At 52.9% G+C, this 23593-nt stretch overlaps 13 protein-coding genes across 13 annotated transcripts; 9 read left to right on the top strand and 4 right to left on the bottom strand.

The window, feature by feature from the left end:
* Positions 1-106: 106 nt before the first annotated feature.
* On the bottom strand, positions 107-722 carry CKM354_000531700 (uncharacterized protein; the record flags this gene model as incomplete). Its single annotated transcript, XM_044800589.1, has 2 exons — positions 107-520; positions 582-722. 2 exons carry the CDS (start codon positions 720-722, stop codon positions 107-109), a joined length of 555 nt encoding a protein of 184 aa, XP_044656524.1.
* A 355-nt stretch (positions 723-1077) lies between these two features.
* On the bottom strand, positions 1078-3437 carry CKM354_000531800 (uncharacterized protein; the record flags this gene model as incomplete). Its single annotated transcript, XM_044800590.1, has 2 exons — positions 1078-2445; positions 2505-3437. The coding sequence occupies 2 exons, from the start codon at positions 3435-3437 to the stop codon at positions 1078-1080; spliced, it is 2301 nt and encodes a 766-aa protein (XP_044656525.1).
* A 233-nt stretch (positions 3438-3670) lies between these two features.
* Positions 3671-4269, top strand: CKM354_000531900 (uncharacterized protein; the record flags this gene model as incomplete). The annotated part of the gene is made up of 2 exons (XM_044800591.1): positions 3671-3977; positions 4028-4269. 2 exons carry the CDS (start codon positions 3671-3673, stop codon positions 4267-4269), a joined length of 549 nt encoding a protein of 182 aa, XP_044656526.1.
* Positions 4270-5087: 818 nt separating this feature from the next.
* CKM354_000532000 (uncharacterized protein) lies at positions 5088-6027 on the top strand (the record flags this gene model as incomplete). The annotated part of the gene is made up of 2 exons (XM_044800592.1): positions 5088-5358; positions 5414-6027. The coding sequence occupies 2 exons, from the start codon at positions 5088-5090 to the stop codon at positions 6025-6027; spliced, it is 885 nt and encodes a 294-aa protein (XP_044656527.1).
* A 516-nt stretch (positions 6028-6543) lies between these two features.
* Positions 6544-7340, top strand: CKM354_000532100 (cytochrome c oxidase subunit IV; the record flags this gene model as incomplete). The annotated part of the gene is made up of 4 exons (XM_044800593.1): positions 6544-6634; positions 6706-6762; positions 6831-6989; positions 7045-7340. 4 exons carry the CDS (start codon positions 6544-6546, stop codon positions 7338-7340), a joined length of 603 nt encoding a protein of 200 aa, XP_044656528.1.
* Positions 7341-7566: 226 nt separating this feature from the next.
* On the bottom strand, positions 7567-8352 carry CKM354_000532200 (uncharacterized protein; the record flags this gene model as incomplete). Its single annotated transcript, XM_044800594.1, has 1 exon — positions 7567-8352. One exon carries the CDS (start codon positions 8350-8352, stop codon positions 7567-7569), a length of 786 nt encoding a protein of 261 aa, XP_044656529.1.
* A 799-nt stretch (positions 8353-9151) lies between these two features.
* Positions 9152-10408, top strand: CKM354_000532300 (uncharacterized protein; the record flags this gene model as incomplete). Its single annotated transcript, XM_044800595.1, has 1 exon — positions 9152-10408. One exon carries the CDS (start codon positions 9152-9154, stop codon positions 10406-10408), a length of 1257 nt encoding a protein of 418 aa, XP_044656530.1.
* A 431-nt stretch (positions 10409-10839) lies between these two features.
* CKM354_000532400 (uncharacterized protein) lies at positions 10840-11520 on the top strand (the record flags this gene model as incomplete). The annotated part of the gene is made up of 3 exons (XM_044800596.1): positions 10840-10949; positions 11008-11355; positions 11412-11520. 3 exons carry the CDS (start codon positions 10840-10842, stop codon positions 11518-11520), a joined length of 567 nt encoding a protein of 188 aa, XP_044656531.1.
* A 795-nt stretch (positions 11521-12315) lies between these two features.
* Positions 12316-14541, top strand: CKM354_000532500 (uncharacterized protein; the record flags this gene model as incomplete). Its single annotated transcript, XM_044800597.1, has 1 exon — positions 12316-14541. The coding sequence occupies one exon, from the start codon at positions 12316-12318 to the stop codon at positions 14539-14541; it is 2226 nt and encodes a 741-aa protein (XP_044656532.1).
* Positions 14542-15319: 778 nt separating this feature from the next.
* Positions 15320-16227, top strand: CKM354_000532600 (uncharacterized protein; the record flags this gene model as incomplete). Its single annotated transcript, XM_044800598.1, has 2 exons — positions 15320-15505; positions 15562-16227. The coding sequence occupies 2 exons, from the start codon at positions 15320-15322 to the stop codon at positions 16225-16227; spliced, it is 852 nt and encodes a 283-aa protein (XP_044656533.1).
* A 157-nt stretch (positions 16228-16384) lies between these two features.
* Positions 16385-17752, bottom strand: CKM354_000532700 (uncharacterized protein; the record flags this gene model as incomplete). Its single annotated transcript, XM_044800599.1, has 2 exons — positions 16385-16495; positions 16547-17752. The coding sequence occupies 2 exons, from the start codon at positions 17750-17752 to the stop codon at positions 16385-16387; spliced, it is 1317 nt and encodes a 438-aa protein (XP_044656534.1).
* Positions 17753-19318: 1566 nt separating this feature from the next.
* Positions 19319-20613, top strand: CKM354_000532800 (uncharacterized protein; the record flags this gene model as incomplete). Its single annotated transcript, XM_044800600.1, has 2 exons — positions 19319-20365; positions 20419-20613. 2 exons carry the CDS (start codon positions 19319-19321, stop codon positions 20611-20613), a joined length of 1242 nt encoding a protein of 413 aa, XP_044656535.1.
* Positions 20614-21979: 1366 nt separating this feature from the next.
* On the top strand, positions 21980-23173 carry CKM354_000532900 (uncharacterized protein; the record flags this gene model as incomplete). The annotated part of the gene is made up of 2 exons (XM_044800601.1): positions 21980-22012; positions 22073-23173. The coding sequence occupies 2 exons, from the start codon at positions 21980-21982 to the stop codon at positions 23171-23173; spliced, it is 1134 nt and encodes a 377-aa protein (XP_044656536.1).
* Positions 23174-23593: the final 420 nt, after the last annotated feature.

Consider the following 23593-nt stretch of genomic DNA (forward strand, 5'->3'; position numbering starts at 1 on the left):
AAAAATCGCTTGATCCGGCCTGACCGTCGATACCTGATCAAGTATTCTGCCTTTCCAATAATAGAGTTACAAAGAAGACTCCTCATGATCCTTCCCGCTCGCATATTCAGCCCAGTTCTTTCGTCCTGCCCACGTATACCAGAGTACCCTTGTTGTGCCAAATCTTTGCGACCATCACACTCACGTCCTCCTCACTGTTCTCCTGCAGCACCGTCATGGGATACAGCGGCATGGGATCCGCTGCCATCGGATTTTTTGCCACGCGATCGCCGAGATCCGTCATCAGTATCCATAGCTTGCAGCGTGATAGCAAAAACTGGAGCTTCCGCACTTCAGCCACGAATTTCTCTAGATCAAGTTTGATGACTGCAAAGTGCTCTTGTAGCAGGGCGCATTCACGAAACTGCAAATGAAAGATCGCTTGCTCGACCTTCTGGGACTTATGCTCAAGCGAAAACGCCGCACTGTGCCCGCGTCCTCTGAGACAGCAAGCGCGTGCGAAAAATCCATGTGGTCTGCTCTGTTCGCTGTGAGCACCGAACAATAAGTGCAATGTTGAAAGCAGCAGCGAACGAGCTTACGAATGCATCTCTCATATGGCAGCTGAACTTTACTAATGCCGCGCTCGAATCTTTGGGTTGAACGCCATCCAGCACCGCGAAGCCGCGCGACTCGGTCTTTTCGATAACTGTCCAGTCGGATATCTCGATCTCTGGGTTCATCTGCCAGTCGGGAGTCTCGGAAGGTCCACCGCTTCCAGCTGGCTGCTGTGCCAAGGGAGAGTGTACTTGCGGCTGCGACGGAGGTTCTGGAGATGGTGGGACGGAATCATCCTATGCAATCAAATCCATCCATGGGGAAGATGGCTGTGATGATTGATCCATGATTTTCTCGTTGATATTGATGATGGTGAAGGTAGTTAATCCTGTTTGACGTTTACCTTTAATCATGCAAGTGCTGCAATAGTGCTGGTCAAGATTCAAGCAATGCGACTGCCCTGTCGAGCTGTCAGTCTGATTCCCCAACTATGGGCAGTCACTGCCTCCGCATTGCACATTCGTCTGGCTCTTCCATTTATCACAGATGCGGCACCTTCGCACTTGCCAAACCCAGATTCACGATACTCAGTAGACCTTCACCGAGAATGAGTCCACTTGCGAGCACGATCATTGGAGTCTCCTCTCTCTTCTTCCAAACAGTCCAATACCAAGCCATCAGGCCACCGACAGTCCTTGCAAGTGTGAAGGAAGGTGTATTGTACATTCCAACGGCGACTGCGATACCTCCAGGGATGTAACTCGTCCACCATGCCTTCTTGCTCTGGCCATATATTCGTAGCACAGTAAGCAACGACCACAAGATGGCAGCGGCAATTGCGAACTCGAAAGTCTTAGGCGGAAGGCCGCTTCCAGTAACGAGTCGTGCAGTGAAGATCCATACAAAGCCAGTCGGGATTTGAAATTGGCCTCCTGGGATGGTGTATACGTTTGTGTACAGCCTGTAAATACAGGCTGATACCACAGCACCAACTCCAGAACCAATCAGCTGCCCCCAGAATTGAGCTTTGGGGGATGCGCCTAGCAAATGGCCACATTTGAGGTCTTGCAACAAGTCTCCAGCTTGTAATGCTCCAGCCTCGCTGAGCCCGCCTGCGATGAGGTTGATGGTAACGGCGTTCTTTGAGGTTGCGGGAACGACAGCGGCGAATATGAGCTGTGTGAGCTTGCTGATGCCTGACACAGGATTGAGATCGGTCTCTCCAAGGGCTCTGACGCCCATGATGCTCAGAATCATAGCCAAAATCAGGGCGAACACTGTAAGACCAATCGATATGATGCCCGCAAACGAGTATTGCACTGCGAAGATGCAGAATCCGAGAGTCAAGACCAGTCCAATGAGAGTGGTCTTCACGCCGATCTGATGTTCAGGCGGGGCGTCATACTCTTCCTCCTGCTCATATCCCATCGCTTTACTACGACTGTCACTTGAGTCTTCTGACAGATCGATTGGGCTGTACCCGCGCACAATTGGTGATGCAAGATCTCGCAGCTGGCGTTTGATTCCTTTCCGGTTGATGCCTTCGACGATTGGCGGGATGTAAGTTCTGATATACCATATAACAGGACGTAGGATCAGCCAACCAAGAGAGACAATGGCGTCTGCGAGCATGATTGCCAGACTGACCCAAACAATCCAGCCTTTGGAACCAGTATTCCAGTCATCGACGGGGCCAGATGCCCAGCCTTTGTATTTTGCGATTGGGGAAAGGACGGCCCACCCAAGTAGAGCGCCGAGCAGCATGTGTATTGTTGTTGCTGGACCCATGATAATACCTTGTCCCACGTAGGCTGGACTTGGGTTGAGGTTCCATACCCACTTCTCTGACAAATATAGACCCAGAAAGGGGATTGAGTGAAGTTGCGGAACGAAATACGAGATGAGAGTCTACTTACCATCAGTACCATTTGCGCACTGGTCTTGCCTATAGTGTTGGAAGTACATACGTATGCGCCAGACACGCCAAAAGAGGTGGTCAGCAAGCGAATCTGATGTTGCCAATCTTTCTTCTGCTTATCGGTACGGCTCTCTGACCTTGCGATGGGCTCCAAGTCATGTTCATGCCTGTCAGAATGCGCGCCTTCGCCGATCAGGCCTTGCGTTTCCTCGTCACCATCGGCGCCAAAGTTGCCAGCCCTTCGCCGTCTGGACTTGGCATGTGCCTCGGCTTCACCCTCTGCGCCAGTCTTCTCGCCCCCATGGAGGACGCCTATCATGAGCGCAGTGGCAGTGCCAGAGGGAAACTTCAACTTCTCCCGAATGATGACTTCCTTGCGCAGAGGAACCGCAAAGACAACTCCGAAGAAGCATAACCCTAGAGACCATAGGATGAGCTTGGCGAGAGTCAGGTGGATACCTCCAGTAGGAGTTTCCGCCCCCTGCGCTCCAGCATGATACACAGCCTCAGGCGGTGTCTCACTGGGCTTCAACAGGAATTCCAATGCAGGCACAACGCCAACAAAGCCACAGCCCAGCGGCATTGTCCCGACAGAGCCTGCCACAGTTTGTACCAACACGTTCTCCACTTCGCTGAAGTCTTTCCCAAGGCCCAGGCTCTCTATACGACCCCCTATTGCTCGAGACATCGTGCGTAGTCCTTTGAAATATGCAAAGCCTATCAATGCGCTCGGCATGGCCATGCCTGAAATCCATCCTGTCTGGAGGCCAAAATACGTGTTGGAGAAGGCAATGAGGACACCTATCAACATGCCCACTGTAAGTGCGCGGATCGTGAACTGTGGCTGTTCAGATTGCCGTGCGAGGAAGTCGGCATTTGGCTCTTGGCCGATGGGCTCGGTCGTGATGCTGTGCTGTGGCTCGAGCGCGTCGTCATCGTCGTTGATCAGGAGCCGCTCGCGGTCTCCTCTGTCGGGCGCCATCGTACACGGCGATGTCGGGAATGCTTAGGCAGGAGGATGTATGGGCGATTGGAGAGACGCTCACCTGGTCTTATTGCCAACGGTCAACGGAGCACGTGCCATCATCACGACATCGCGGCTCCGCAAAGCTTGATCCGGTCCTTGCCGCTATCCGAGATCCTATCAAGCGCAATCGAGGGACGAAATTTCCTTACATAAACTCGGCCTGATCTTCCACCATTGTCAGCTTCGACATGCCCGACCTCCCTCATGGATGGCGGATGAGAAATGCCGAAGGCGAGAAGGTCGGCCCGCCTGTCGAAGAAGATGGCAACTACCAAGTCTCGGGGGATGACGAGAGCGGGAGCGAGCCAGATATTGAGCTGGCGGGACTTGATCTGAAGCCCGACTCAGAGGGATGGGACGACGTTGAAGATGACACTGAGGATGTCAGCATCAAGTGTCTGTTTTGCGACGAGGTATTCAGCGGAGCCACCGCCATGAACGAGCACTCTGCCAAGACCCACGATTTCGATCTGGCGAAAGTGCAGGCACAACATGGTGAGCTGATCGAATGATGCTTCCTCACAGATCTAAGCTGATTATTCTAGATCTGGACTTTTACTCTTCCATGAAGCTAGTCAACTATATTCGCGCTCAAGTCCAACAAGACGATGCTAAACCTGATGTGAGCGATGCGAAAGCCTGGGCCGATGACAAGTACCTGCAGCCAACGTTGGAAGACGATGCGCTGTTGTTCAGTCTCGACGATATCGATGCAAGACCTGTGCCAGAAGAGGAACAGACAGAAGCCGGAGCTACTTCCTCGATTGATGCTGTCATCAGCCAGTAAAACACTAGTACTCTGGATGCGACTGCAGTTTCTGGGGAATGAGCGCAATGCCATAAGAAATCATGCTGGAATGAACTCGCCCCGAGTCTAGGAAACTGCGGTTGAGGTTGAACTTGCGTGAAATAATCATCATATCATTCAACCTCGGTTGCCAGCAAGTCCGGGGATCCGTCCATCGACTTCACATGGCCAACCGGCACAGGACGACGAGTATGCACCGATCAGCCCATCTAGCATCTGATATGTGCTCGCAGCCAGACCCACAAGTGCAAGTAATGAGTATGCTACTGGGTGCGAAGGCTTGGAAGGTCACTATCCTCGCTGCTAACTGGAAGTCAGTCTGCGACTCGTCGAGATAGCGATAATCAAGAAACTCGACGTGTTCATTGAACAATCAGCAGTCCTTGCCTGAGATTGTCTCGAACTTCCAAGCGAGCACTCGCAGCTCAGCCTGCCGAAGCATTTCTGCACTATCAAGCCGCGTGCATCGCTGGTGAAAGCTGCACTCAAGGGACGTCTGTGCATTAATAGATCCCTTCCTGCTTCTGGAATCAGCGGTAATATTCAGTGATTGTGATTGGTAGTTTCCGTCAGCCTTCGATCCTTCGTATGGGCTCCGCCTGCCGCTCGCGCGAATCACGTTGCTGATGACCGCGCTAAAGCTGTGCGAGGGCATGCATGTTTCGGTGCCGGTGCTGCGCACGGCACAGCCCATCATTACCTTCAGATGAACCGCTTCGCATAAGTGAAGGCTGGCTAGGGCCGGGAATCCAGCGCTCGTTCTCTGGTTTTGCTCTCGTTGTCTATGCACCAGGACAATGGCTCACATCAAATTCGTGGCCATCGCTTTGTTCGTACACTATGCCGTAGGCGAAACGGATTGTTTCTTTCCCGATCATCAGCGGGCAGAGAACTTTACCACTTGCAATGCAGCAGCGACGCACGCTGCCTGTTGTCGCCCAGAAGATGTCTGTCTATCGAATGGCTACTGCCTGCAGCAAGGTTCTGACCTTCCAAACCGTCTTATTCGAGGCGCGTGCACGGATTACACGTTTTCCAGTTCGGCATGTCCAAGTAAATGCGCCGACAGTAAGTATCATCAGTATCGACGGGTTGACTCTATGATGCTAACATTGCACTACAGCCGCACCAGACGTAGCAGTATCGATTTATCTCGCTCGCGATGTCAGGCCAAATGGCGACTTTTGCTGCGTACTCAATTTCAACGTTACTTCCGGAAACTGTCTCATTCCAAGTGAAGGCGACTCACGACCTTTCCAACTCAGTCCAGGCACCGTCATATACGATCGCAACACAGGGAGCTTACTGCCACAAAACTGGACCGATACTTCGCAGGAGCCTCGAGTGACTGTCATTCCGGACAGTGGCAACAAAGTCAGCATGGGAGCGATCATTGGCGTGGCTGTTCCACTTGGTGTGCTCCTGGTGGCAGCCTTGGTCGGTTGTTTCATACTTTGGAAACAGTTGAGGAATGCGAAAGCAGCGCATATCAGCACAGGCCATCGCGTCAACTGGTCAGAAGGGGGAGTTCCAGGGCCGGAAGAGGACGATTATGGAACTGCACCGGGATATATTGCGGTTACGAACGACAAGTCGGATCGGTTGCAGCATCATCCTGATCTGCTATCGTCAGAACAACAGCAACACCAGCCACAGTATTCTCAGAAGTACATCGCGGAAGCCCCAACGGAGAGCGAGGTTCAAATGGCAGACAGCAGGAATGTGAGCAGGCAATGACATCCTGAAGAGGTATGACATGGCGAGTAGCAAAACTGTTGATTCGGGCGTAGCGAGCAATACAGTGCCGGTTAGAGTGCAAGTCGCTCAATGCAGTCCAGTGTATTGGCGAGGATCATTATTTCAAAGAAAGAATATAAGCATCCGAGCAGGCGACGCGCTGTAGGTCTTCTTGGAACTGAGTATCGTTCCCTTGAATTGCCTGGATTGCACAATGCGGCAGAACAACGTATGCTGCTAGCAGGCTAGCCCCGTCATGGGACAAGGCGACGGCGACACACGCTCCCAGATATGCACAGCACACATGCTGTAATGGGTTCAACGATCCTGTTGCGACAAATGCACGGGCTGTAATGCGAGTGAAGTGACGATGTGTACATGTACTGCAGCGAACCGGAGAAAACACGCATTCTTGGCGGCGCGGTCCGGGATCTGCCGCAGGAAGGAGCAACGAACGTCAAGCTTCAGCATTGCACGAGAAACAGCACCTCACCACTCCGCTCCACCGCAACCACCATGTTCCTCCGCCGCGCCGCTCCTGCGCTCGCCAAGCGCGCTGTGTTCCGGCCAGCTGCTACCCGCTCCTTCGCGCTCTCCGCCCGCCAACGTACGCTCGCCAATGGCATTCCCGAAAAAGGCCGACCATGCACGCGCAAACAGATCACTAACAAGCCGCAGGAAGCGAACGTGATCCTCATATTGGCGAGCCAACTGGGCAGCTGAAGAAATTCGAAGGTGAGAGGCCGAAGTTGAAGGCGGAGAAACAGCAGCAAGAGGACAATGGCTGAGTCCTGCGTGAATAGAAATTAAGGATGAGCACGACCTTCTCCCACCTGGAGCCAAGCCAGGTACTATCCCTACCGATCTCGAACAAGCGACCGGTCTCGAGCGATTGGAAATTCTCGGAAAGATGCAGGGTGTGGACATCTTCGACATGCGTCCTTTGGATGCCAGCAGGAAAGGTGAGACACAGGAACTGAGTAACCGGGTAAAGAGGAGCGCTGACACCTTGTTCAGGCACGCTCGATGACCCCATCACCGTGAAGTCTTTTGGTGACGAGCAATACGTTGGCTGCACTGGATGCCCCGCTGACTCGCACGTTGTCATTTGGCTCGTAACATCTCGCGACCGCCCCATTGAGCGCTGCCCAGAGTGCGGTAGTGTGTACAAGCTGGAGTATGTTGGTCCTCAGGATGATGGCCACGGACACGGCCACGATCACGGACATGGACACGCGGATACCGATGGCTCACACAACTTCGAGGGAGAGCCAAAGACCATGGCTGATTTCGTCAAGCCAAGCTACAGATAGGCTCACAACAGGCGTACGGGGGCGAGAACGTAGAGGTGTATGCGGCAGGCGTGCTGAACAGAGCAGAGTTGTAACATATCATCGTGTCGATAGCTGCGACGAATGCTAGATGTAAAGAAGAAACCCTCGGTGTATGAGGTACGCTCTGCTTCGATGCTAACAATAGGTTCTCCAGAGACTACTCACGGCGTGCAGTCAAGGTTGGAACTCTTTGTTTCATGGATGCTCAAGTGAATCCCTTCGAGCGGCACGCCAGATTCGCCGCGGTTTCCTTTCCGCCAAGCCAGGTCATTGCGCCGGGTGTGTAGAACGTCTCCATTTCCTCCTCGGCACCCCACCTCCTCTTTCCCCCGTGGTCCATCTCCTTATATACCAACTCCTCGCCCCAAACGTTCCTCGTAGGCACTGGAGCGTCGAGCAAGTCCCATCGTTTCCATGAATCGCCAATCTTTTCAGCGCTCACATCTGGACCCATCCACTTGGCAAGCACTTCTCGCGTTCGAGGGTTGATTGCTTTGATGACGGACTCCTTCGATTCACCTTGCTCAAGGCGAAAGTTGAAAGCTGTCCACATATGGATAACATGGTCGACAACAGCCTTCTCGATGTTAGGCCTATTGATCTGCGTATTGTGAGAGACAAGTCTCTCTGATATCAATCTGGCTGCTGTTGCATCGATACTGGGAAATTGGTCCAGAATCTTGCGACGGACGTCCCAATGGGCGGTGCGGAGTGGGCCAGGCAGCTCAGACCACGCGAGACGAGCATCGTTGCCCCTTCGACAATTTCGAACTGCTTCAGTGTGGATGCTAGAAGGGACAACATAGCCGGTTGACCTCCGCTCATGGTTGAAAACTTCGTAAACTATGCGGCCTCTGGCGAGAGACATATCGCGTGCGTATTGGAGAATGGCCACTGGTTCTTCCACACCAATAAATTTTAGCCCAGCCGGCAATTGGACTTTGCTCGTCACTCGCACAACGTGCCCTTCTTGCACAGAAGCGCTTGCCATATCGGATCCCGTGATGTTTTTGCTCGTACGAATGATCACATGGCACTTTCGATAAATTAATGCACCGGGAATTGAGAAAGAATTCTGAAAGCAACCGACCTATTGTTGGCCGTTTCTTTGTCTCTGCTTCTTTGGCGTTGTTTTAAAGGTGGCTGCTTTCGGACGTGTGATCACTGTCGTCTTTCGTTGTATTGCAGATTTACTCAGCCATATGCTGGCATATTCGTGAGCTGAACAGCTTGCGCTGCGAGCAGTGAGCATCTGATCGCTAGCTCCTATGCGAACCGGTTATGGTTGATGTGGTTCTGCAAGTGGACATGCATACACCGTAGGGTAGCCAAGCTGACTGTACGGCATTGAGACCTGAATCGAGGCCTGAGAAAGGGGTAGCACTGCTGCAGAACTTGTGCGAACACATGCAAGTAGCAGTAATGCTGCACGCTGCCTGGACTTTCCCTCCCACGGCGAAGCCGACTGGTCCGATGCCATGTATCTTGACTCTTGTGAGGCGTGGCGATCATTGGAAATCAGCGAGAAACGGTTCCGTCTCACGTTAGAAGTGTACGGTGCAACCTTCAAGTCACCATGATAGTCAAAAGTGTGAAGCGAGGATGAAGTGTTGCAAGTGAGGCCTGTTGTGGATTCAAGCTTGGCACCGAGCTCTGCCAGGTCGTCGCGTCTGCCTACTGTTCACCCGCCTCCAAGCAAGACGCCGCTCCCGACATTTGGCGACGAAACTTCCCTTCCATCGTCGCAATGACATGTCGATCTCGCTATCAGTCCATTTGCAGATGCCGCGATGCCTGATGTCGTGAAGAAGCAGACGATCAAACAGGCAAAGGCCTCATTCAAAGCTCGCGGCCGACCGACGCTCACCGAGAAGGAATCGCGGCAACTGCAACGCGCGATCGAACTCGAGGAGCGCGCTGATCGTGCCCGAGAAGCTGAGAAGCGACGCTTGGAAGCAGCGAAGAAGCGGTCTGAGAAAGAGAAACGCGAGCAGGCACAGAGCAAGCAGCAAGTACAGCTAGGAACACAGCGACGATGTGACCGTTTTGGCTACAAGAGCAGTCAATTCCATCTCGGCGCCTTTTTCCGCAAACAGGCGACTGAGAAGCCTGGGGCCGGAGAAGCTAGTAAACAACATGAACAGGAGGCGTTTGATGATGACGATCTGGACGATGCGTCACTACTCGGTGCAATCAACGTTGCAAATGCGTCCGACCCTGCAATGAAGCAGCCCAGGCCCGACGCCAGTCTCATGCCTCCACCTCCCCGTCCTGCTACAGCTGTGGTCAAAGCACCTCGGCTTCCAGAGCAGGAAGATTTCAGCGACTTGTTCGATGACCTCGACAGCAGCACGCAGATTGCCAGAGCATTGGACAGCCCCCCAACGAAAGCAACGAACCATTCAGCGGAAGGGAGTACGAGTGCTTCGAATATTACGTCTCGACAGACGGCTCTCTCACGAGCTGAAACATCTTGCAAAGATCCACAGATTCCTTTAGAAGACATGGGTGATGACTTTGGTGGCGACCTCGCAAGTGGCACACAGATTGCTCGTGAGCTTGATGACGGCGTCAAAGACGTACGAAGAGCATCAAATGCTAGTGGCAGCTCCTTTGGCTCCGGTAGTCTTGACTTGACCATGGAGGATATTGCGATGATCGACCCACCAAGACCGCTCAAAAGCCCGAGTTTGGCAAGTACAGCTCCATGGCCAAAATCTTCGAAGAACCACATCGATATTGTTGTTGCCAGCGACCACGGTACAGATGGAGCTTCTGTCAGCCCTGATCATCGATTCATCGCCCAAGCAAGGACGGCCAGAGGGGCATCGGAAATGCCGCCGCCCACGTTAGTTACGAAAATGTCTCGCGCAGACAAACCACCAACAATTTCGCGCAGTCCTGTTTCTATGAAGCAGAAAGGAGCGGGCATTGGAGGACCCTTCCTCTCAGCGTCATCCCTACATTGCTCGCCAGACCTTGGATTTACCTCTACTCAACTTGAAAGCTTCATTGATGACGACCTGCAATTGACACAAGTCAATTAGGTCTTTGATCGAGGTACCAAATTGGCGCATGAATTTATGACATTGAGATACCCATAATGAGAAATGAATAATGACACACATTGATTCCAAGTCGCGATTGTTTGTTGAGCAGTGCGGCGCGTCGCGCGCATGAGAGTTGAAGCACTGTGCTGTTTCAGATGGCCATAAAGCGCGTCAAGGTCACGATCTGTCGCGTGCTACTGCCCCACTTGTCGTTGCTAGGCACAACAACAACTTAATTCCAGTTTTGCCTCCGTAGTCTCAACACTGCACAGTACACTGTAAGCATCGATAGTCGAGTCGTACGAGCATCATCTTGTACGCACGACACGGGCAACAGCACGCTGCAACGACGAATCTCATTCACTGCTCTCGGACTGCACATAATTACTCGACCTAAACATTTCCGACGACACAACTACTTTACAAACATGGCCAACAGGTTGGACACTGCGACTATGGCTTCTCCTCCTTCCATCGCGCAAGCTAAAGGTGGAAACAGAGGCGCTCCAGTCGCACCCAGCGGTAACCTGATCAAGAGGTACATCGTCCGCCCAGTAGGATTGTGATCAAACATGCTGATATGAATCGTCGCAAAGGCTGCAATCAGAGCTCATGGCATTGATGACCTCTCCGACGCCTGGCCTGTCCGCTTTCCCATCCTCAGACATGACATTCTGGAACGCGACAATCGCGGGTCCAACTGGCACACCCTACGAGAACCTCACGCTCAAGCTGACGCTCTCCTACCCGGCGAACTACCCGTACTCGCCCCCAGAGGTACTTTTCAAGACTCCCATCTACCACCCGAATGTCGACTTCAGCGGGCGCATCTGTTTGGACATTCTGAAGCAAGGCGGACAGGACTCGGAAGGAGCATGGAGTGCAGTGCTGAACACGAGTAGTGTGCTATTGAGCATTCAAAGTCTGCTAGGGGAGCCAAACAAGTGAGTCTACAACGGAGAAGCAAGGATATGGTACAGACCGGCTGACATGCTCACAGCTCATCACCACTCAACGGCGAGGCGGCGTCACTCTGGGACACGGACATGGAAGAGTTCAAGAGAAAGGTGGTTGCTAGGCACCGAGACATCTCTGATGATGCAGCTTAGAAACAGAAGAACGACTTCTAGCTAGCACTCTGGCGCGTGGTTGCATTGTCTCGTATTGTTCAGCGGAAATCGCCTCAGCAGGCCTCGGCGTTGCATTGAATTAGGTTGCATAAGGGCAGGAAGATAGCCCGTGGTCGGAGCTCGAGGATACCCAGATGTGTAGGATAGGCGGCACAGGAAGGACACGAATATTATGATCCTAAGCTATTCTCACGTCTTGATAACTCCTTCAGCCCATTCTCGTCCAAGTCGAACAAGACTGTGAAGGCTTGGCGAGCTGAACCTGAACGACGCGAACTCCTCGTTGTAGACACGCTCTTTAGACGAAATACCGCTCCTCGGCCATTGACGGACGGTTCTTTGACTTTCATAATAATCCTCAGCATTTGATCGCACGTGCATTCACTCTTCGAAGTCCAGGGCAGCAGAAGCACATTGACTTTAGATCTCAGGCAGTTTCGAGGCAGCAGCATTTCACTTTCTATGACGGAAACGACCTGGAAACTCCTCTTCTCTTCTCGTCGTGGCCACCTTGTGCAATTCAGCCCAGTCTCCTGCTGCTGTAAGTGAACAACAGCGAGATTGGAGCAGAGTCTACCTCTACCACTACCTCAACCTCAACCTCAACCTCAACCCAGCCGCTCAGGTGTGAGTGCCTCAGGCAGCCCGTCCCACGTCCAAGTCGCGTTTTAAGGTTCATGGCGAACGCGATTCAATAGCTTCACGCACAATAGCAACCGCTATTCGCGACACCACCCACTCTATTGTCATCGCCGCACAATAGCAGTCGCGAAGATGGCAGACGATAAGAATAAGCCCCCGAGCTTCGCCTTTGGCAAGACTTCCTCCACTCCTGGAAACCTCTTTGGCAGCACGAACACAAGCACATCAGGCGGAACTGTATTCGGTAGCACAACGCAAACAGCAGCATCGGGCGGTGGACTATTTGGAGGCGGCGCATCGAACACAGGCGGTACCTCTCTCTTTGGCAACGCGAACAGCGCCAGCGGCACGAGCACACCAACACTCTTCGGCGCGCAAACGCAGCAGACATCAGCACAATCCACGGGCGGCACGCCAGCAACATCAGGAGGCGGCAATATGGTACATCCGGGCAGTGTGCTGTTTGGCGCTGCCACAGCGAAGAAGACGGAACCTGGCAGCAATCCATTCGGTCAGCCCTCGAGCCAAAGCGGCAGCAGCACACCTACTGCCAACAAGCCGGGTGGTCTTTTCGGCGGTGGCACGACTGGCAGCTTCGGCGCGTCGACGACACCGGCTGGCGAACCCAAACAGACAACGAGCCTTTTTGGTGCTCAGAGCGCGGCTTCTACTGGCGGCGGCGGAAACCTCTTTGGGGCAAAATCTGCGAGCGGAGGACTGTTCGGCAATACACAGAGCAACACGTCAAACAGCGCACCAAGCACAGGCAACCTCTTCGGAGGTGGCCAGCAGCAATCTAGTGCTAGCACTCCAGCGAGCACGGGTGGCAGCACGCTCTTTGGCAAGGCTGCCACTGCAGCACCCTCAGCGCCGTCCACCGGGCTGTTTGGTTCCACTACCAATCAACAAAACTCATCTGGTGGGTTGAGCTTCCCTTCGGCCGGCGGCAGCATGCTCTCAGGCGCCAACAACAACACAGCGAAGCCTCTCTTCGGCGCAGTAACCACAACTTCAGGGACGTCGGGCTCAGGTAGTAGCGCAACCACAGCTCCTGCAACAGGAAACCTCTTCGGTGCAGGATCTACAACCACTGCTTCAGCCACATCAGCGACGACTACCACCGCGCCAAGCAGTTTCTTCCCATCATCCACAGCTACCTCACAACAGACCGGATCCACTCCTGGAGGCGGTGGCCTTTTCGGAGCCAAACCCGCCGCAGCAAGCAGCAATGCGTCTGGCGCTACCCCAAGTCTCTTCGGCAACACTCAATCTACCAGCAACGCACCGGCTTCAACTACGCCTGCACTTTCACTGGGCGGCCTGGGTGGTAACAAGACGACCACTGCTGCTCCGTCGTCGGGGGCCCCTGCTCCATCTGGAGGTCTCTTTGGCAGCGGACCGGCTGCTGTTAAGCCTGCGTCGAGCGGCAATCTGTTCGGTGGGGCGAGCACTTCAACATCGCAGCCCGCGACAACTTCCACTACAGGAACTACAGGTGGCATTCTTGGAGGTGGCGGCGCTACAACGACATCGGGCTCCTCAGGTGGTCTGTTCGGCGCTAGCACAGCAGCAACATCTTCAGCCCCGACATCATCAGCTACTGGCACGTCTAATACTGCTGCTGCTGGTAGCGGCACAACAAGTGGCGCACCTGCTAGTGCCGCAGGCGCTGCTCCCAGCGGAGGCTCCCGCCTCGCACACAAGTCTCTCGATGAAGTTCTGACCATGTGGTCTACATCACTTACTCAACATCAGAAGACATTTCAGAACCTCGCCCAGCGCGTGAGTGCCTGGGATCGTCAGCTCGTGGAAAACAGCACGAAGATCAGCACGTTGTACGGTCGATGCTTCCAGGCTGAGCGTGATTGCAGCGAGGTCGAGCGTCAATTGACCAACGTCGAGCACACCCAACACGAGATCGAACACTTCCTCGACAAGTACGAAGATGAAGTCGACAAGATGATGCAGAACTCTGGCATTGGCGAGGATGGGATTGGTGGCGTTGATGCTGAGCGTGAACGCACATACAAGACTGCTGAGAACTGCGCCGGTCGTCTGGGTGATCTTCAGAATAGCTTGACTGATATGGTTGACGAAATCAACGCTACTTCTGGCAAGCTCACGAACAATAAATCTCTGAGCGACGATGGTCCAAATGGGGACCCACTGAGACAGATCGTGAGCATCCTCAACAGCCATCTCGTGCAACTTCAGAAGATTGGCAGAGGCGCGCAAGATCTACAGAACAAGGTCTCCGCAGCCCAGCGCGAGGCTCGCACCCTCAACAACAGTCATGGTTTGAACGGAGGCAGGCAATGGGTTGAGGACTTCGGCGCAAGCTATTTGGGACGTCGGTAAAGAGTGCTTCGGGAAAGATGAGGTGGCGGATTGATGAAAATTGCATACAACGGCGCAAAGGACTTTTTTGCAACAATGGGGACGGCACAGCATCGTCTAGATACCATCAGGTCAGGTGGAATTGTACCATAGCAGGCTTGTTGCCACAAGGCAGATTGCAGAATATCTAGGGCCAGCAGGCACTTGGTCGTGCCAATGGCTTTGGCCTCCGTTTGCAGTCAAAGAGTTCGTTGGCGACAATTCTGCATCCTTTGTTTCTTGATGAGAATTGCTGATGACTGCTTGATGACAGCATCAGCAGAAGTGTTCCTGGCCTTCATGTCATGTCTTCCGTCTTGGAAGCATATATTTTTGCCCGCTGAAGAAATGCAACGCCATCTTGGCAGCGTCAGGCCAAGCCCTTTCCCCTGCACATGCTTGCATCACTCCCATCCTTATTACCCACTCCGACCAATTCGCCCATTCTTCTTACGCATTTGTAACACTTTGCACTATTCGCCATGTGCTGCAAAAGCTTGTCTGCTGGAGACTGTCAGATGATGACGCGCTCTATGGAGTTCAAGAAGCCATGCGCGTATTCGATCCAATCACAATATTAAGATCTTGATCGTACTTCCTAGACTTAGAACGTCTCTGAGAAATGCAGTTGGGACCTTGACAGCTGTGTTGACCAACCTTTTGTCCACCTGAGTAGTTCTCTTCGCAGCAGCCGAGCTTTCACTCCTTGAGATTGACCGAGTCTGTTCATTGCTGACAACAGCACTTTGCGGCCACAAGCATGATTTCGAAAGCCAGAGAGACCGTTAAGATGCTCATCCTGGAGACAGACGAGCCTGATCCAAGGACTGTGAAAGAGAAAGGCGGTTTCGGCGAAATTATTGACCATTTTTTCACTAAAGCTGGAGACAGTCATGACCCTCCACTGGGCATTGAAACGGACACACATTTCGTTGTTGAGGATCCAGTATGCTGGCATTGATTCCAACCTCCTGCACGAAAATTTGATTGACATATGTCCAGGACAATGGCCACCATGGACACGTTCCCCTGGCCTCCGAAATTCCACCAGACACCCACGCAATTTTGATAACAGGCTCCATGTACGACGCTCACGGCAACGATCCATGGATTCAGAAGCTTCGCGACCTCATAACAGAATTATGGCAAAACCGACCAGAAATGAAATTTGCCGGTATCTGTTTCGGCCATCAACTTCTCGCTCGAACACTCGGAGCCAGCGTAGAAGCCACTCCTGGCGAAAAATGGGAATTAGCTCACACAACCATGGATCTCACCTACATCGGCAAAAAGCTCTTCAAAACGGAGGACAAAGTTCTTGAAGTCCATCAAATGCATCAGGATCAAGTCACTTCAGTCCCATCTCATGAGACCACGAAGTTGCTCAGCAAAGGGCAGAATGTACATGTCTGGGCTTCGACGGAGCATACGAAGATTCAAGGGCTGTATATTCGAGATCGACTGTTATCGAGTCAGGGGCATTTGGGTCTGGATGCGAAGATGGTGAAGCGGCAAGTCGAGTTGAGGATCAAATCTGGTGCGATCAAGGATAAGGATCGAAGGGAGGTGGAGTATGCGAATGAGACTGCGCATTTGGAACATGATGGGGAGGTTGTTGCGGCGGCAATTTTGAGGTTCTTTCATGGTGATGATCATGACATTGACTAGAATTGAAGAAGCTTTGAGTTTTGGGCAATGTTTGTCTCGCTCTGATGTCATCTTTTGTCTGCGAAGCTCAACGACTACTTATTGATCTCGGGCTTTGTCTGGTCCAAATTGTTGCTTTACTGCTTGATTGAGGCACATGAGGCAAATGGCAGGTGCGCTAAGCAGCATCGTAGATCTCCACCCCATCGACGCGCACTTCCAATCCTGACTCTGCCATCTTCAGCACGACTTTGCTCCCACTCTTCAGGTTCAAAGGAATAGGTGCTCGCTGCGCGAAAGTTTGGGCTCGTGTGGTCTCTAGTAACGCCTAGCCCTCAACCTCCACGCCGTCCACAGTAGCAGAGATGTGTCGGAAAGCGTTCTTAGCACCAGGATATGTGTAAAGGATCTGGACAACCTTGTTGCCTTCGCTTCCATCCCAGGTAAAAGAGAAAGAGTTCTCTGTTGAGGTCATATTGGCTGCCAGACCGCCAGCACAATTGTCCTCGCATTGTACAAGTTGGTCCTTTGGAGTCGTGGAGTTGTCGGCTGTGATTGTCGTGAAAGGTAGATCGGCCCAGGTTCCCTTGGCGACGTCGAGTGTCCAGCCACCAGTTGGGTGTAGTACTAAGCCAGAGCCGTCATATAGTACAGGATAGAAAGCATAAGTGGAAGCCCCAAGATTGTTTGCGTTCCAGTGATCGCCCAGGTAAAGGTAGAACGTCTGCTCTGATCCTTTGATAGTGATATCATAGGCATTCTGAGTCAAGTATGCATATGCTCCTTTGGGATGCAGGAGCGTAGCATCACTCCATGGACCGGACATGCTATCCGCGACGTGGTAACCGTTGTCAGTCGGAGTCCAGCCATCCTGAGGTGAGAAGATCAGGTAGAATTTGCCGTCAATCTTGAAAACACCTGGCGCCTCCTGGAACACTCCTCTGAAAGTATAGATCGCTTCCTTGACGTTGTAATAGTCATCGTCGAGTGTGGCGATCTGGAAGTCGGCGTTGTTGCTGGTGGCGAAGATGAGATATGCTGATCCATCATCGGGATCCTTCCAGATGGTCATGTCTCTGCTGTCGTTACCGAAAGGCTTGAAGTTACCCTTCCATTCGTATTGGCCATCGATAGTCTTGCTCGTTGCGACGCCAACTTGAGCGTCACCGTAGTTCGAAGAGTCACCGTGGAACCACATCACGTATTCTGCATTCTTATCATTGTAGAGAACCTTGGGCCGCTCCACGACACGCGAATCAGATATGTTGGTGTTCGCGATTGGTGACAGCGCATGACCCTCATTCGTCCACGTGCTAAGGTCGGAGGACTTGTAGCACGAAACTCCATTGAATCTTCCATTGTTAGATGATTTGTCCTCTCCGAACCAGTACCAAGAACCGTCGCCGTTCTGAGCCTGGATTATGTTCCCGCCATGAGCTTGGATGGGCTTTCCGTCTGTGTCTGTCTGGTTGAGAAGTGGAAAGAAGGTGGCCGCGGTCGCCACGCTGGCAAGACCGGGCAATGTTAGCAAAACTTGCACCTTCATGATGACAATCCTGTTCCAAGCGCTCGATGAGCTAGTAACATTGATCTATGAGAATTGTGACCTATACTTGTATCATTGCCCAACCTTGGATGCGATGATGCTGAAACGCTCCACATCCCGTTCGAGGCGGGATACGAGGAAGATGCAAGGCAACGTGAGCACTATAGTCGTATACGACAAAGCAAGCAAGAGCGGTCTTGGTTGCAAATGATCGACATTTTTCCGGGCGGGCACACGAGATGGCGGCACCTAATTGTAGGAGAATAGGCATGGAGACCCCGGAGCGCTGTAATCTTGATTTGGTCGGGTCACGTCGGTCCGAGCGGTTCAGACTAGAGGCAGATCTTCTTGTTCTGAAAGTGTATAGCATCCTGTACGTTATGGCGACCTGCTGCCAGTTGCTGCTTCAAGTCCTCTTCAAGCACGCTGGGGCAATGTGAGACTCCATGGTCATACGTGACGCTCGGCAGGTGTCTTGCTCTTGAGTCATAGCATTCTGAGTAAGCTTTGCCGTCTTGTGGTCCTGCTGCTTTGCACGCTTCCTGACCCGTTCTTAGACGAAGGCCTTGCAATGCAATTTTGGCCCTATAGCCGATCAACTTCCTTGTACAAGCAGGTTGCTGTGCAGCTGTGCATGCGTCAGTAGTGAGTTTGTGCACCCTCATGGCAGAGAAGACCAGACGAATGCATTTTTGGTGCACCACGAGGAGACGCCAGACGCAGGCGTCATCGTGAAGCATTGCCTCGCAGAATGAGAAGCGTCTGGGACGTTTCAACAGCAGCGTGAAGTTGTTGTGGTGATGATGGAGATTGGAGAACGACGCCCGGACATTGAAGCACGCCAAGGCTCGCACTGTCTTTCCACTTTCCACCTGCATGCTTCCTTCTCCGATACAAAGGAACGACAGTACGCCCCTGGAGCTGCTCTCTTTGCCTAAAAGCTACATGGTCGGCTCGCTCAGCACGCAGTGCTTTTCGCGAGACGAGTGTAGCTCCGCTTCTCAACCACAACATCGCCACTGCGCTGCGTACAACGCTGACTGAGAGCGGCCTTTGGATGCCTAACTGCCCGCCGGGATACTGGCCCACGCCTTGACCAGCGCTGCGAATGAGGCGAATGGTTATGGGGATGCTGGCGGGTCACTGAACAGACAAAACTTTGACCCGCGCCTCGGCTTACCTGTCTCATTGATGTGGCAGTGGCAAGCTAATGCCGCCTTCCCGGCTGCGAGCTTGTAGCTCATAGTGAGGAGATGGCAGCAATAATGGGTCTCAGGTCTATTGCATAATGCCTAGCACAACGATAGCCGACGGTTCTGGGCTTGGAGCTTCGAAGACACAGTGTCAACAGCTCACCCAAGCAGGCAAGTATATCGGACACATTACGCATGCCATGTTTCTGACGAGACTACTTTTGCATTTGGGCCGTGTAGCCTTTCCTGTTCTCTTCATTGCAATACACCACACATGTGATTGAAGATTGAGTCGGCATTGATCTTTCCCAGATTCTGAACGTTACAGCAGCAGTAATCAGACGCCTCTATTTGCTCCGATACTGCAATCACAATGGCTGAGCAACCAGCAAGGGCCCCGGCAGAAGATGTCGATTCTATTCAGGGCGCCAATGCAACCGCACATACCGGCGTTGATCATATCAAGCACCCTGTCAATGGGAATGCCACCCACATAGCGAATGGTACAGCAGCTAGCAATGGCACAACGACTTTCACGCCACCTGGACCAAATCCGGCATTGTTCACAAACGAGAAGCGCGAGATTTTCATGGGATCGTCGCCTCCTTTACAGCCGGGTCCAACAGATTGTGTGGTTCGCATGAGGTGCAATGGTATCTGCGGCTCCGATGTTCACTTCTGGCACACAGGCCGGATAGGCCCGCTGATAGTAGAGAGTGACCATTGTCTGGGCCACGAGGGAGCAGGCGAGGTTGTCTGGTCGGGGGAGAAAGTGAAGCATCTGAAGCCAGGAGACCGTGTCGCCGTCGAGCCCGGAGTGCCTTGTGGAGAGTGCTATCAATGCTCGTCAGGAAACTACAATCTCTGTGCAGATGTAGCATTTTCGGGAGTCCCGCCCTATTCTGGCTCAATTCGTAGATGGCATGTCCACCCGGCGGCCTTCTTGCACAAGATCCCCGACAGCCTGTTGTACTCGGATGGAGCACTTCTCGAACCACTCAGTGTTGTCTTCCATGGATTCGAGCGAAGTTCTGTCAGAATCGGGGAGGGAACTGTGATATGTGGCGCAGGACCCATTGGCATGTGCGCTCTTGCAGTGGCAAAAGCTTCCGGAGCCTGCCCAATTGTTGTCACCGATCTTGACGCTGGACGGCTAAAGATTGCAGAATCGTTCGCTCCTGGTTGCGTCACGTTCCAGATCGATCCAAGTAAACCAGCTGAGGAGACAGCCAAGGCGGTTGTCAAAGCGCTTGAGGACGCGGGAGGTGAGCAGCCAAGGGTGGTGTATGAGTGCACAGGCGTACAAGGGAGTGTGGTGACAGCTTGCTACATGCCTCGAGCAGCGGGCGAAGTCATGGTAATCGGTGTGGGAAAGCCAATCATGAACGATCTGCCGTTCATGCACATGTCACTCGCAGAGGTAAGATCTGATGCGCTATGTTAATCCATGCTTGTTGCTAACGAACTTCCAAGGTTGATCTTAAATTCATCAACCGATATCATCACTCGTGGCCATCTGCGATCAGGCTGCTGCAACATAAAGTGATCGATCTTCAGCCTTTGGTGACACACAGGTACAAACTTGAGGAAGCAGACAAGGCATTGGCAGCTTCAGCGGATCGCAATTCTGGGTCTGTCAAGATTCACATCGAAGACAATGATCCCTAAGCGACGTTGCTATAGTAGCACAGAAATCGGATTGTCCCACCTCAATGTATTCACAACTTTGTGCACATCCATTGCCACCTCCTCCAGCCGGCTTCAATACGAGTACTGTTCTTCACGCGCATGACCAGCATGCGGTCGAGATATCAGACTTCACGCAGCTCAGACATCTGAGCCTTATTTGACCGTGCCGTAGCCATCCTTGGCCAGATACTGAGTGTGGTCGCCGCGGTGGCAGGATGAACGCGAAGCAGACCTAGGTCTCTGCCGTTCGTGGTTGAATTGTCGATTGACGTTCGATTGCTGGACTTCTGACCTCGCCGAGTTGACGCGATGCTTGGTATTGCGGGACCTGCTTCGGCTAGACGATCGTCTTCGAGCATCGCCTTTCTCCGCCCAGTAGAGTCTGTCCACGAGTGTCTGATTCGCCCCTCCGTTGAGCACATGATCGGAATAGATCAAGGCTTTAGAACCTCCTGGATAGCGACCTTTTCTCACCTGCTTCTGTAAGCGGGGCAATGCCCTGGACGGCCTTTTGCGACTTACTTTGCGCCTTCTGTGGAAGTACACGCAGCTGACGTAGAATCCGTGAACATGACTTGGAATGATGGCGCAAAGCCAGAGGAGGACGTTGACTACGAAAGTCATATCGGCCCCGCACATTATCAGGACTGAGAGAGGTGGGAAAAAGACATTGAGAAACATGAGAGAGAGCCGGTATCCCAAGTCTCCCATTTCCAAGTCGAGACCGAGTCTACACGGCCGTTGAACAGGTGATGGCGATGCGCAGAGACAAGATAGACATTTGCGCCTGGCTTGATGGGTGTTCCAGAGTCTCACTTTCAGACTGGTTGAGAAGCGCGTCTGACTGCATCTTCGCTAGAGCTGGGAGGCGGTTGTTGGACCGCGGAGCTTGGTTTTCGGAAGAAGGCGTGAGGTCATCGTTCAAGGGTGGGCTGCAGCCACCAGACGGCCTGTGCTTGTCGACGCGTCTTCTTGCCCGCTGACTATCCTGGAGACACATTCGTCGTCTATCGAGGGACGAAACGCGTAAAGAGAGGATGAAGAGCGAACGTCTGAGCTGCGTGTCGCGGATGTGGCAGGACGCGAGCCAGAGGCGACTTCCACGTTCTGCAGAGCTCCCCACGGAACACTGATCCTTGCTTGCAGCCGGCACTCCGCTTCCTGCCTTGATGGACAACCTCGTTGAACTTCTCACGTCCAACTAGTCTTCAAGAATCTTGACCTGCACTTCTCGTGTCACCTGGAGCTAATTTGGCAGCTGACAAGTCGCACACACCTTCTGACGAAACGCAATCCACTATAGCACGCAGTATCTAATAACACGACAGCACACAGCAGGCCTCATATGTCTGACCTACCAACGTTAAGATGGGGGCTCGTCGGTGCGTAGCAGAGCTTGGATAAAAAATACGCTGAAACTGTCTGACTCTGCCACCAGGGACTGGTACGAACTGCTCATGTGGCCATCGAAATCCTGAAGAAGAACTCACCTCATGCGATAGGAATGATCAGTGAATGGTTCGTCACCGATGTACTCCAGCCTCAATGGCCAGGAAAGAGCGCCCATCATGTCATAGCAGCGGTCGGTAGCTCGAGCTTGGAGAAAGGTCAGGCATTTGTGAAGAAGCACATTCACGCCCTGCGTCCTGCCGCCCAGCCCAATGTCTACGGATCCTATCGCGAAGTCTATCAGGACCCAGAAGTGGAGTGTGTGTACATTGGCACTCCTCACAGCTTCCACAAGCAGAGCTGCCTAGACGCCATTGCAGCTGGCAAACATGTTCTGTGCGAGAAGCCATTCGCCATGAACGCTGGAGAGGCTGCTGAGGTCTTCGATGCGGCCAAGAAGGCCAATGTATTCATCATGGAGGCCATGTGGACTCGGTTCTTCCCACTGGTAAAAGAGCTACAGCGCCTACTATTTGATGAGCATAAGGTAGGCAGGATCTACCGGACCTTCTGCGACTTCGGCTTGGAACTCGATATCGGCAGCCTACCAGCAAGCAGTCGCTACAGAGACCCTGCACTTGGCGCTGGAAGCTTGCTAGACATCGGCATATATTCTTTGACCTGGGGGATCATCACCTTGACCAACCGAGTGGGTGATCACGCAGTCGATCCAGACGTTCAGAGTACGCAAACGCTAGAACACGGGGTCGATGTGGCTAGCTCTATCTTGCTGCGATATCCCGGTGATGGTAGACAGGCGATCTGCACATCTACTACCAACGTCCCGTCTAAGTACAACTTCTGCAGGGTCGAGGGTTCGTTAGGGACTCTGAAGATTCACGGTCCTGAGCCGAGCCATCCGGAAGGTTTCACGTTCTTCCCGAAAGGTAATGGCCCACCGGAGCACTTCGATTTCCCCAAGCCAGGACGCGGATTCTTCTGGGAAGCTGATAGCGTTGCTGCGGACATCAAGGCAGGACGCACGGAAAATGCGATCATTCCACACGCAGAGACAATGCGTCTAATGCGGATCATGGATGGCGTACGACAGCGAGGAAACGCCAAATTCCCTATTGACGATTGGGAATAACTTCACTGTAACGGCAATTTGGAGATGACCCGTTCGGCTGCTTGACAGTATATCCAGCATAGCACAATTAAGCTTTCGTACCTGGGAAAGTAGTCTGTCATTTTAGCCGGGAGCATGAGTGTGTTGCTTGGCTCGTTTTGGCATTTGGCAATGCAGCTCATGCGTTGGCTCTGCAACGGTTTCGCGCATGGCTAGTGTCAATGGAACCCAAGACGGTGATTTCAGGCAAATAATCGCCTGCCATTACCTCCCTCGGACACGATGCAACGCGCTTCAGGCCGACAGGCTGAGCTTCGTGTCGAGCGAAAAGGCGGCTTTGCCGGGCCATCCACATGCCGACCCCACCACCCCACTTTCTGGTCGACTGCTCGCTCACATTCGCGGAGAAATTGACTGCTATCTTCATCAGGTGGAAACACA

This window comes from Cercospora kikuchii (assembly GCF_019650295.1).
Source record: "Cercospora kikuchii DNA, contig_00003, whole genome shotgun sequence".
Classification (NCBI taxonomy): Eukaryota; Fungi; Ascomycota; class Dothideomycetes; order Mycosphaerellales; family Mycosphaerellaceae; genus Cercospora; species Cercospora kikuchii.